Source organism: Mus musculus, chromosome 1 (assembly GCF_000001635.26).
Source record: "Mus musculus strain C57BL/6J chromosome 1, GRCm38.p6 C57BL/6J".
NCBI classification, from domain to species: domain Eukaryota; kingdom Metazoa; phylum Chordata; class Mammalia; order Rodentia; family Muridae; genus Mus; species Mus musculus.
The window spans coordinates 66,411,857-66,423,914 of record NC_000067.6 but is presented as its reverse complement, the minus strand read 5'-3'; the positions used below and the strand labels follow the sequence as shown (position 1 = coordinate 66,423,914).

Sequence of the window (12,058 nt, the reverse complement as noted above, 5' to 3'; positions counted from 1 at the left end):
CTCTTAGCATAGACTTCAAAGGATGCAAGTATTGCCCCAAATTAAACAATGCTAAGCACAATTTCCACAATGACAATAATGTTTTCAGTGTAGACAAACCACTAAGTGTCAGGTATGATAGTGTACTGGCTAGTTTTGTGTCAACTTGACATAGCTGGAGTTATCACAGAGAAAGGAGCATCATTTGGGGAAATGCCTCCATGAGATCCAGCTGTAAGGCATTTTCTCAATTAGTGATCAAGCGGGGAGGGCCCCTTGTGGGTGGTACCATCTCTGGGCTGGTAGTCTTGGGTTCTATAAGATAGCAAGCTGAGCAAGCCAGTGGAAGCAAGCCAGTAAAGAACATCCCTCCATGGCCTCTGCATCAGCTCCTGCTTCTTGACCTGTTTGAGTTCCAGTCCTGACTTCCTTTGATGATGAACAGCAATGTGGAAGAGTAAGCTGAATAAACCCTTTCCTCCCCAAGTGCTTTTTGGTCATGATGTTTGTGCAGGAATAGAAACCCTGACTAATACAGATAGTTATATCTCAATAGGGAGATTACTATTAAATCTCTGAAAGCAAATGTTGAAGGAAAAATAAGTTACAATATGACAACCGTGGCCATTTCCATCATTATATAGTAGTTCCTAGATTACAGAGATCTGGTTTTCCATGGAGTTTTATAGAACATTTATACAGCATTCAGTTTCTTCCAAGACAAGGTTAAGGTGTTAAGGAGAATTGTGACGTCACCAGTGGACTGAAGACCAAATCTAACCAGGTTTCACTGTGCAGTATTTGATATGTTATTACTCTGTCTGTTAGGTTAGTTTTTATTGTCTTTGAATTGAAGCTGCTAACAAATGACCAGCAGAATTATTAACTCAATCAGGTAGAAAAGATGCCTTAAAGGTCTTATATCTAATATGTGCTAACCATGGTAGCTATTTTAATGGAAAAGGATAACAATTTGATACAGGACCTGCTAGACAGTCTCAGCAGCAATGTAATCTACAGTGTAATAACTGAACATTACACAGATCACACAGGTTGCTATAATTGTGAATCAGTCCACTATGGGCCAGTAAACAAAAGGGATAAAAGATAGTGTACAGGACACATCACGTTAAAGGTCATTTGGCATAACATTTTAAAAAAGAAATTAAGTAGAAACTTCATTTTTCTCTCATGTGTGTACATGTACGAATATGTTGTGTGTGTACAAGCTAGAGGTCAGTATCAAGTGTCTTTATTGTTCTTCACCTATAGTGTGAATCAGGGTCTCTTACTGAACTTGGGGCTCATAGATTGGCTAAGTTTCTGGCCACTGAGTTCAGAGATACTCCTGTCTGATCAGGGTTGAGCTGCAGATGTCCAGCACCATGCCCAGTTTTACACTCGAGCTAGAGAGCCCAATTCAGGCGGTCATGGTTTTGTAGAAGTACTTTCCCTACTGAACTTTCTCTCTAGCCTTGGGTTTTAGGTTTTCCACTTAGATTTTAAGATATGTTATTGTAGTAAGACTTAATGGTGTAGAGATATGTAAAGCAACTCAATGGGTGATTTTCTTTCTTTCTTTTCTTTCTCTTTTCTTTTTTCTCCTTTTTCCCCCCTCTCTCTCTCTCTCTCTCTCTCTCTCTCTCTCTCTCTCTCTCTCTCTCTCTCTCTCTCTTTCTTTCTTTCTTTCTTTCTTTCCTTTTATGGTTTTTCGAGACAGGGTTTCTCTGTATAGCCCTGGCTGTCCTGGAACTCACTTTGTAGACCAGGCTGGCCTCAAACTCAGAAATCCACCTGCCTCTGCCTACCGAGTGCTGGGATTAAAGGCGTGTGCCACCACACCCGGCAATTTTCATAATTTATTTTCATAATTTATTTGTTTTAAGTTTGAGTCAAGAGAAAAACATCTTTCTAAAACAGGCTATCTTGAACTCAGTAGATATGAAGACACTCTATTGCCATTTGTGCCATCAACTCTCTTGCCACAAAGCATTTTTTGGAACAATCTACTATCTAGATTTTCTAATATTTATCTATAAAGATACTATCTTCTAAATACAGGCTTATTTTACTTAAACACTACAAATTTAAGTAAGCTTCTTTTTCACTTAAAGGATTAAAGGGAAACAAAGTAGGATGACCTACTGGTGGTCCGTCGTGCTGAAGAGATGGAGCTATTCAGAGAGAAAGAGTTCTCCTCCCTGTCTCCTGATACACCCCTGCGAGGAGGGAGGATGGAGGAAGGTCTTGGGAGGGAAGAACGTTTCTCTGGGCTCTTGCTTATTCCATCCTGATTAGGGAAAATAAAGACAGTAGGTTCATTTTAATTATGCAACAGTACTCTGGTCATTTTTCCTGGCAATTTTTTTTGATGCACCAACTTTAATATACTAATAAAACTTTCTGTTTCATTACTTAGAATTTATAGTGTCTGAGTTGTTCTGAGCTTTTATCTTGAAGTGACAGTATCAAAAATGAATTGTGGTGTTTAGTTTTTAAACAAGAATGGAGATGGAAGGAATTTACAAAATTGTTTTTCATAAATCACTAATACAACCAAAAGCTTTATTACTTAGTATTTTCAACAAATCTGTCTAATTTGTAACTACTGAATTACTTCTCCTTATCAAATAAACACCCTCAGTTTGAGACAGTTACCAAAGTTTGGTCAATATTAGAAACAAAACACTGCCTATAGTAATAGAAAAGTGGAACTACCATGTTTGATAAGCTAAGAATTATGATTTAAATGTCATATAGGGTTGTAAGGTTGCCAAACTTGTCTCTAAGCTACTTATTGAAATCATTCAAATTGTTCATTGTAAATTTAGAACTTCATTAGTAGACTTTAATTGCTTTTTTTCCATTCATAAAAAGAGCAAAAATACTTCATGTTGGTTTTGTCTTTTTAAAACATAGTAGAATGTCATGTTGTCATTAAAATGGTTATTAGTAATGATTACTACTAAATTAAAAAATATATACAATGTTTTCTTTTTTGTTACTAAACCTATAAAGAGGGAAATTACTATGTTTAATTTTCTCAACTAAATTATTATACAGGAAGTTTTAGAAAATTAAGATAAAGAAATAAGAGATGACATAGATAGAAATATTCAGGATTCAGACATGAAAAAATAATATATTTTTTTAAAAATGAGAAATACACAATAGAGATCCAAATATCATGACCACCCAGTGCAATGCCACATTGTCATTAAAATGGTCACTAAGAATGCTCACTATTATGTTAAACATCAATATACACTATCTTCATTTTTTGTTAGTCAACCTATAAGGAGGGAGAAAAATAAAGACTTTAAAAATCAAAATGGTAACTGTAGCCATCTTTAGTAAAATGATTATAGCTAATATTACTTCTCACTCATTTACATAGTTTCATTTAGACTTATAATGAAAATGTAAAATAGTATATTAATTATAAAAGCTAAAGTATGTTCTATAAAAAATCTAAGTGAATTTTTCCTCCCCATTTTTGGCAACTCATTGTGCAGTTTTCTGTATGTTATCTTGGTAACAGAGCAAATCCAGTTGTGTCCTCCCCAACTACCCTCATCCATCATTCTAGATGATGTCAGTTTTGGCTTGGATGCTACAAACAGGTTAAAATGGACATTTAAAAAGAAATACAATTATCTACATAATATCTACACTTTGCAAGACATTGAACGAATACCAAAAGTTGAATGAAAGAGAAGAACAAACTTGCTTTACTCACAGTGACTTTATCCTTCGCCTGTTTAAAAGCACCAGGAGCCTGAGCCAAGTCACCACTTGCTGCTGTTGAAAAGAAAAGAACAACTTAGCGTCCGAAACTCACAGAAATGCATTTTCTGATACTTGGGTGTTCTACTATCTCATAAGACTAAGGCAAAATACAATTCTCTTGCTTTTGAGGCTCAAGTTCAGTAGCCAAAGGAACTTGGGTAACAGTAATGCATTATGTGGCTCCAACTATAGCATGTGCAAATTAATACAGACTATTGTCTACTGAAGTGCAAGAGAGTACAGTGCACACACTCTTTTTCCTATGGGTCACCAAGGCACTTACTTCTGAGTATCCACCATAAACACATAGAATCTTTAGATCAAAAGTCACAGAACATCAAAGCAAATGCTGCTTAGTTAAAGGAAAGGAATATGATTGGTTTTGGGGTTGGAATGATACAGAAATGTCCAAGCCTCCTCTTCTAGAAGCCACTGGCTAACTTATAGATCCGTCTACATTTTACCTCCCAGGCTGTCATGACCAGCAAACCCTTTGCCTGTACACCTCTTCATTTTGCACTATGATTGACATACTTGTCTGAAGTGAAATTGTACCATAAGAAGGGAACAAGAACAACTTCTCAGGGACAGAGAATGAGAGATTTTAAGTTCAATAAGTAAAAAATGTGTTCTATGCATGCACTTCCTGTATGACACAATTACTGCATCTGTTACTGCTGTTTCTCTTGATGCTGTTGTTTGCTTCTGGTCTCAATTTTAAATTCCATCCCACCCTACATTCTGTGTAGATGACTTACCTGAACTGATAATCCTTTGTGTTTAAAAATAGCAGTATTTGACTGCTGTCCTCAGAAGTAAAATATTCTAGCTTGTACGTTTACTATTTATTTATTTATAGAGAAATCGTCATGAAAAAAATCCTTATAAGCCCTCAGAGTAGTTCTGATAAAAAAGGTCCTATGCTATGTGAGTTGTTATATCAAGAAAATGGCTGCCTATAGTGTGTCTATTGTATAAGGACTGGCTAGGAGGACTTTTCAGATCCTACCGTAGCAGTGAAAATGATGTCATTGACTCTATGACATATCTAAAGTTCCTGCAATGTGTATTTGTAGTTTGCTTTAGTTCAATAACATCTGTACTTTGTATGGTTTTCCTGCTGGCTTCTCTTGGTATTTGACTAGAATAAGGGGATACTCTAGTTAGCCTGAAATTTTAAAAATCATTTAAAGAATAAACATAAAGAGGGAGGGTTGGCTTTTAGTATGGTAAAGTGAGTGTCAATAACATGCAAGCATGTCATATGAATGACTTACAAACTATTTTATATTACCTCTGATATTGCACAACTCTAACAGCATTTTTAGCTTTTCAGGTAGAACACAGATTTCTTAATGTTCAATCCAAGAGAATATATTTCTCAAAGCATTTGTCTGAGTAAAATAGAATTTCTAAAATCATGACCTACTTAGCTAATCAAGATACAACAGTTGGAGTTATATGTTAACTCCTGATTTCTAACTTTGAAGTGCTCTGTACCCTGAGTCTTTCTCAAGGTTTGTGTATAGAAGAGTTTTCCAAATTAAAATCTTGGCTGGGGTACTGTTCTTGCATAAAGTATGCCATATGGTTTCTATATGTAGGTCACAAACACATGATACTTGAAATTCTGGCCAAGCATGGTGCTCATGCTTACAATCCAAACATTGGGGAGGCTAAGGCAGGAGGATCATGAATTCAAGGCTGACCTAGGATATGTACAAATACTTTGTCTCAAAAAGCATAGAACCCCCAAGCCCAAGCCCCAGGTATAAAATCTAAACAAACAAACAAAAATAATAGAGACTTTTGGTGGTTGTTCTAGAAGATCAATGTCTCTGATTTTTTTCTCAGTAAGGTCAATGATATCATTTCTAATCTTTAAAGTGACTCAAAACTTTATATGAAGCCATTTGTAATGAATAATTAAAAAGAACAATTTCTTTCTGATATTTTTGTAGACTACAAGAGTATCCACATAGACACTAAGAAAATTTAAAATTAAGATTATCATAGCATAATTTGGCACACAAAGTAAATATCCTGATACTCTACAGTGAAATTTCAAAGTAAAGTATAGAGCTATATAGATTTCTATTGTGAATTCTTTAAAAAAGATTTCTATTTTATGTGCGTGGGTATTTTGCCTAATGTAAGTGTACAAGATATGTACAGTGCACAGAGAGGCCCGAAGATGAGGTTGAATTCTTCGAAATTGGAGTCATAGATATTGTGGACTGACATGTGGGTGACAGGAACCAAACTCAAGTCCTTTGTAAGAAGAGTAAGTGTTTATAAAAATAAAGCCATTGCTACAGCTCCTTTCCTAATGATTTCTCCCACGTTTTATTCTTTTCTTCTATTAGATCTTTAAGCTTATGGTTGTGTAAATTTGGGAGAGACAGAAATAATTAGAAGGCAAAACAAGTCTTTCCCCTCCTCATATGTAGTCCAGGTCTCTCAGAATAGCCCAGGCTGGACTCACACTGGAGATCGACCTAAAGATTCACTTTCCTCTGCCTCCCCAGCACTAGAATTATAGAAAACATATCTATGTCTAACTTAATTCAGTCATAAGGGAGTGGAGTTTTAACTTAGATTTCTGCACATTGAATTATATAAGAACATTTGGCAGCTGGGATGGACATCTTTAAGAAAATCTCAAAGATGAAGTACAGGAGATTGAAAAGGTGTTCCCTTTGAACATGATGAATAAAATCTGATAGTATAGACATCAGTTTCTTTGTTCTTCTTTCTTTCCATCTAAAGAGAAATAATCTTGAAAATTAGTCTTATTTCGGGGGTGGGGGGTTCTCAATTCCAAAGTCTAAGTCAGTATACATGGTCTCAGTAAAGTCAACATCAGTAACAGATTTGGCAGTAAAAATAGAGAAAATAGGACAAATATACATGGATTTAAGCATGGAGGAGATAAATAAGCAAAATAATGAGAATGCATACCACGGTTAAATTCATCGCCATCGTCTAACCAAACACACAGAATGAAAATAGGGATCCCCAGAACGTGACAATAGAGCACAATGCCAAGATACAATCACGCACTGCTATGTCTGAGTATGACAAAGAAACAGATGGTCATGACCTCTTCTGCAGGGAGGGAAAAAAAAAAGAATAATGATACAAGACACTTAATAGCGAAACTGTTCATGATTGCTGAGATTTGGAAGTAAAACAAAATGAAGAAGCTTCTACAGTAATGAGACTTAAAAAAAAATACACATCTATGTTTGCCAGCCACATCGCAGAATTAAACAGTCACCTGTGGTTTTCCGCTTAACACAGGAGAGATGAGTTGGTCTAGTGTATTTGATAGCAGGTTTTAAAATGAGTTTCCTGGAAGGAGAGTGGGCCTGAACTTCTGATTTTTTAGCAAGTTCAGCCTTCTTATAAACTGCTATGAATAAGAAAACACAAAAAAGCATACCATCAGGAAAGAAAGCAAACACTTGGAATGAAAAAATGAACAAGATTTTTATAAGTAACTAGTTAGGCAAGTTGCTTTGTCAAAAGAGCAATAACAAATTAATTTAAAAAAAAACACCGCACATTTTAAAAGAAGTGATTGTTAAATGAACCTTTTTTCCTTCTCACTTCATCCCTGGAGACCGTGCTAGGTTCCTTTTTAGCTACTTTTCTTTCAGGAGTGGAAATTCTGCCTCTCCCGGTTTTAAAAGGCTTTTCTTTTCTATGTTTCTCGAGAGACGGTCTCCGAGCATCCTTCTCAGCTCTCTCCTCTTTAGGAATAGTTTCTAACTGCTCTGTCAAGATGCTTCTATCATCATCTGCGGATCAAAGCAAACCATGGCAACAAGAAGAGTGAGATCATTAGTGACAGATGTATAAAACCCTTCACATACTTAACACAATGTAAAGTAAATAGAGACTATTATACATATTCTTTAAATGTTTAAAGTGAAAACCAAATTCCCCACTAGGCTACTGGGTCTTATTTGGGAGAAGATTGAAAAAGAGGCACACCTTGAGTGTCCACCCACAGGCTGTCGGCGTCCATAATGGAGTCATCAATGGTGGTCTCGTCTTTGTAATCGTCGTAAGTTTCTGTTTTATATTCTGAGAACGCAACCTCTTCTTTCTCAGGGGTAGCTGGAGCATCTGGAGAGCCATCCTTGGGTTCTGCCTGGGCTTCTGCTGCCATCTCTATTTCAAGCTCTTCATCGTGAGGGCGTGGTCTCCTTTCTTCCTCCGGCTGAGCTGGAGCTGCGAAGCGCACACTGTGGGACCCCGACTCCCCCTCATCAGTTGTGGTTTGTACTACAGTGATAAAATCATCCTCAATGGTCACCACAGACTCAACCACACCTTTGAGCTCACCTGGGCAGGTCTCCACAAACTCCTCCCTACTTTCTGAAACAAGCAGGTCGGAGATCTGGAGGGTATCTGAGCGGAAGAGCAGTTTGTCATACTCTCCCCCAGCTTCTATCTCTTCTTCCTCACTTGGGACCTCTGCTGGTTCGGACACAATGGCTTCAGGCTGTGGCTGGGTGACATCAGAAGGTATGGCAGGTATATCCGGAGTCTCTGTGCTCTCTTCCTTTGGCAGCTGAATGAATTCCATCTGGACCTCACCCTTCTCATCCGTGGATAAATCAGCTTCGGAAACTGGAGGCGGGCAAGGGATTTCTACAGACAGCTTGAGGGCAACTTCATCTTGGATCAGTGATGTCTCTGGAGATGTTTCTTTCTTGCCCTCATCAGGCTTCAGAGACTCCATAGTGAGGCTTTCATGCTCACCGCTAGACTCATAGGACTCTTCTTTGTCTACAGCCTCCTGATGCACCAAATCAGGCTTTGTCACCTTTTCCTTGACTTCTGTTTCATTGACTTTGCCACCTTCCTTGATGTGGCCGGACTCAACACCCATGAAGGAATCTGCTTCTTGAGGTGCTTCGGATGAGAGCGTCAGCTCCTGAGCAACCTCAAACTTAAGCTCTATGGCTTTCCCAGCATCTACATTCATCCCAGAAGCCATCTGTCCAAAGTCACTGACTTTTATATCTAACTGACTTGGCTCAGCTTTCGTTGCAGCAAAATCTAGACCTTGATCAGCTTTTGTGGTTGGCTCGACCTCAGCTACCTCTGGCACTGAACTGAGACCTTTCTCTGTTTTCTCAGGTGATGTATCCTTAGTTGTTATCAGTTCTTTGGTGGAGGCTTGATCATAAGTTATACCTAATCCAAAGAGCTCTACTTTACCCCCCATCTCTTCTGACTCCTTGGCATGTTCTTTTGAATCAATATGCTCTTCACTCTTTTCTAGGACAGTATCCAGCTTGTCATTAGCTTTCCTGTCATGGTCAAACTCCCTACTCAGTCTTGATTTGTCAGCAGAAGTGGGTGGAGATGCCTCTTTCTCAGCAGTGAACTCATCTTTGACTCTTCCAGCAGCTGCAAGTTTTACTTCAATTAGTGAAAGGTCGGTGGCCAAATCTCTACGGACTTTGTCATCGGTTCCTTCATAAAATGAACCACTCTCTCCTGACAAATTCTCACTGTCTTGAACTGGTGATGGGAGAGGGACTGTGTACTTGTTGAACACACAGTATCCCATGTCTTCAAGTTGACTATCTGGTTTTACAGTGACTGGGCTTTCATCAGCGACAGGTGGCAAACTGGTACTACTCTCTGCAAGCATAGCCTCTGATGGGACTGATTTCCTCCTGGCAACCTCAGCATCTGCACTCACAGAAGCTAATCTGGACCTGGTTCCTGCCAGATCTAGCATCTCGGGCAGGTCAGGGGCCATGACAGTACCATTTTTGTAATATTCTTTGGCTGGAAAGGGTGACTCTGAGGATGTTTCAACTTGGATAGTTTGCCCTCCAGTCACTTTTGCTTGCTCTGCTTTATCTTCTTCCTCTTTGCTCTCTATAGGAAAGCAAGGCATCTTCTCCACTGCAGGTGTGGTGGGGGGCAGGTAATCATCTCCTTCATCCATGCTTCCACTAGTGTTGGTTAGAATATCAGAAGCCAGAGGGGAAAGATCATGGCCCCGGCCAAAGTTAAACCCAAGGGCAATGGAATCAAGGCAAGACATAGGCAAGTTGATAGACATGCTTCTTTGTTCTATTGCAGACCTTCCACCAAGCCCTAAGCTTCGACTAAGTGTCAGATCGTCCTTATTCTTACTATGAAGGTCCCTTTTCTCTCCATAAACTTTGGGGTCAATAGTGAACATTCTCTCTTGAGGAGAACTTGGTTCTTCAGGTAACTCGGATGGATGATCGGGTGTATAACTCTGAGCAAGAGTGCTGTACCCTGCTTCCTGTGCTGGAGGACTAGGCTGGGATGCTTTTGCCTGAAGTTCCTTTTCATCATGTTGGTTCTTAGGAGATATAGTATCAAGAGATTCCTGGGCACTTCCTCTGGAGTCACTCAGCTCATAGTAATCACTGCCCAACTCAGTGCTTCTCGTCATGTCTTCTTTCAATGCAGATGTTTCAAAGTACTTAGACATCCCTGATTTATCTTCATAAAACGGCATCTCAACCTCGGCTATTGTCGCAGATCCAGCGCCTTCAAGCTTATTTTTGTCAGCTGTTTTCTCTTCAAAAAGTCCCTGGATTTCTCTCCTTTCACTTACTGCCTCTGGCTCAGATGTAACTTTTCCCAAGGTCTTGGAGGTCATGGCTGCATCTGTAACTGCTTGTTCCAGACTTATAGGGAAGGAGTCTTGTTTTAACTCATCAATCGTGTGTTCTTGGCCTTTCTGGTCTTCCTTGGAGAAAGACTGCTCGGTGGAAGTCTGAATTACACCTGTTTTATCATCTCTTAGTTTAAAGGATTCCTCTTTTTTTGCCACAGCTTCTTCGATAGAAACAGTTGATTTCTCATCAAGCTTTGTCTGTGGTTCAGTTTCAGTGAGTGTAGGTTCCTGTACACTGGGTGCAGAAGTCTCCTTTTTCTCTTGATCTGTGGTAACCTTTACTTCTCCTGAAATGTTCTCCCCAACATAGCCTTCCACAACTGGACTATGAACATTTCCCAGTAAAGTGGTAACTTCTGAGATGGAAACATCTGCCACTTTGTCTGCTTTATCTTTCAGTGGCTCCTCATCTTTAGAACTCTCTTTGGAAGTAGCTAGAGCACTGGGGTCCTGCAGAGACACTTTGTCATCTGATTGGAAGAAGACAGGGGCAAAGGGTCGTGGTCCTTCTGAGACTCTCTCATTCTTCATAGTGTCTAAGGGAAGAGTGAAACTTCCACCATGGAAGGGGCTTGGCATGGGAGAGTCAAACTGCTTCCCTTCCCATCTTGGGATATCCTCTAGCACATCTTTTTCCCTCATGGGTGTCAAGGGGCCAGGAGATATTGGGGCAGCTAAACCCCATTCATCCTTCTTTGATTCCGTGGGCATTTCAATGAACCAGTCTTTTGGCTCTTTTGGAGCTGGGGGCTCTGCCGAGAGGCCAATGCTAGGCATCACTATGCTTGGTTCTGTGCTCTGTTTTCTGTCTTCCAGGTTGGTACCGAAAGTCTGCGCAAATGGAACTGGAGGCAACTTTTCTCCTTCCATGCCTTGGAGATCCTTTTTATCCTGAGGAGTTTTACTTGTGTCAGGAACTAAGGCAGCATGTTCAAAGTCTTCACCAGGCTTACTTGGCATCTTAAACTCCATTTCTCCCTTGTCTAAAGGCTCAGCGAATGAGGAAGGAAATTTCTCCTGCTCAGGGAATTCCATCTTCGAGGCTGTAAGTAAATCTGAAGTAATCGAGTTGATTTTCAAATCAGATAATAGGCAACAGCTTTCAGGCACTTAGCTTAAAATCATATTTACAGATAGGAAATGAATGGGAAGGTAAGAGGGAAGCTATGGACCATGCAAGCATGCTGCCCACTGAAAAATGACAAGGGAATGTCAGGACTGGAATCTGTATGTCCTAGCACTGAGTGAAGTCCTGTTCTAAATGAGTTATAGAAAGAGTTGGCCTTAGGCTACTTATTCTTTTTGTTTATCTTAGTCACTTCTAAACAGTGTATAGTGCATAATTACTTGGAAAATGAAGAAGCATCTTCATTTCATTAATAAAAGTTGAAATTAATTTACATTAAGGAAGTAGATAAATAGGGTACTAGAATATGTATATGAAGGATATTTCCTGAATAGTGCAAACTTTCTCACTGGCAAGCCATAGGGGAAATGCCAATAAATACATAATGATACAAATATTTCAGTTTTATGTACTTGATGAAAAATTAGAAGGATTCATATGGACAAACTAAAAGTCGCTGCTATAAAAATTTTAGAAGA

At 39.1% G+C, this 12,058-nt stretch overlaps 1 protein-coding gene across 34 annotated transcripts in view; it reads right to left on the bottom strand.

Moving 5' to 3' along the window:
- The window catches only part of Map2 (microtubule-associated protein 2), a 267,382-nt gene that overhangs the window by 18,669 nt on the left and 236,655 nt on the right, over positions 1-12,058 (bottom strand). For 9 of the 34 annotated variants that reach the window (XM_006495746.3, XM_006495754.3, XM_011238448.2 and 6 more), the window contains 5 exons: positions 7,768-11,508; positions 7,365-7,571; positions 7,049-7,183; positions 3,719-3,780; positions 2,125-2,269 (listed from right to left, as the gene is read on the bottom strand). In XM_006495746.3, the coding sequence (XP_006495809.1) occupies positions 2,125-2,269; positions 3,719-3,780; positions 7,049-7,183; positions 7,365-7,571; positions 7,768-11,508 (4,290 nt within the window). The remainder of the gene's footprint in view (positions 1-2,124; positions 2,270-3,718; positions 3,781-7,048; positions 7,184-7,364; positions 7,572-7,767; positions 11,509-12,058) is intronic. The other 25 variants (XM_006495759.4, XM_006495762.4, NM_001039934.1 and 22 more) reach the window with 6 other exon arrangements.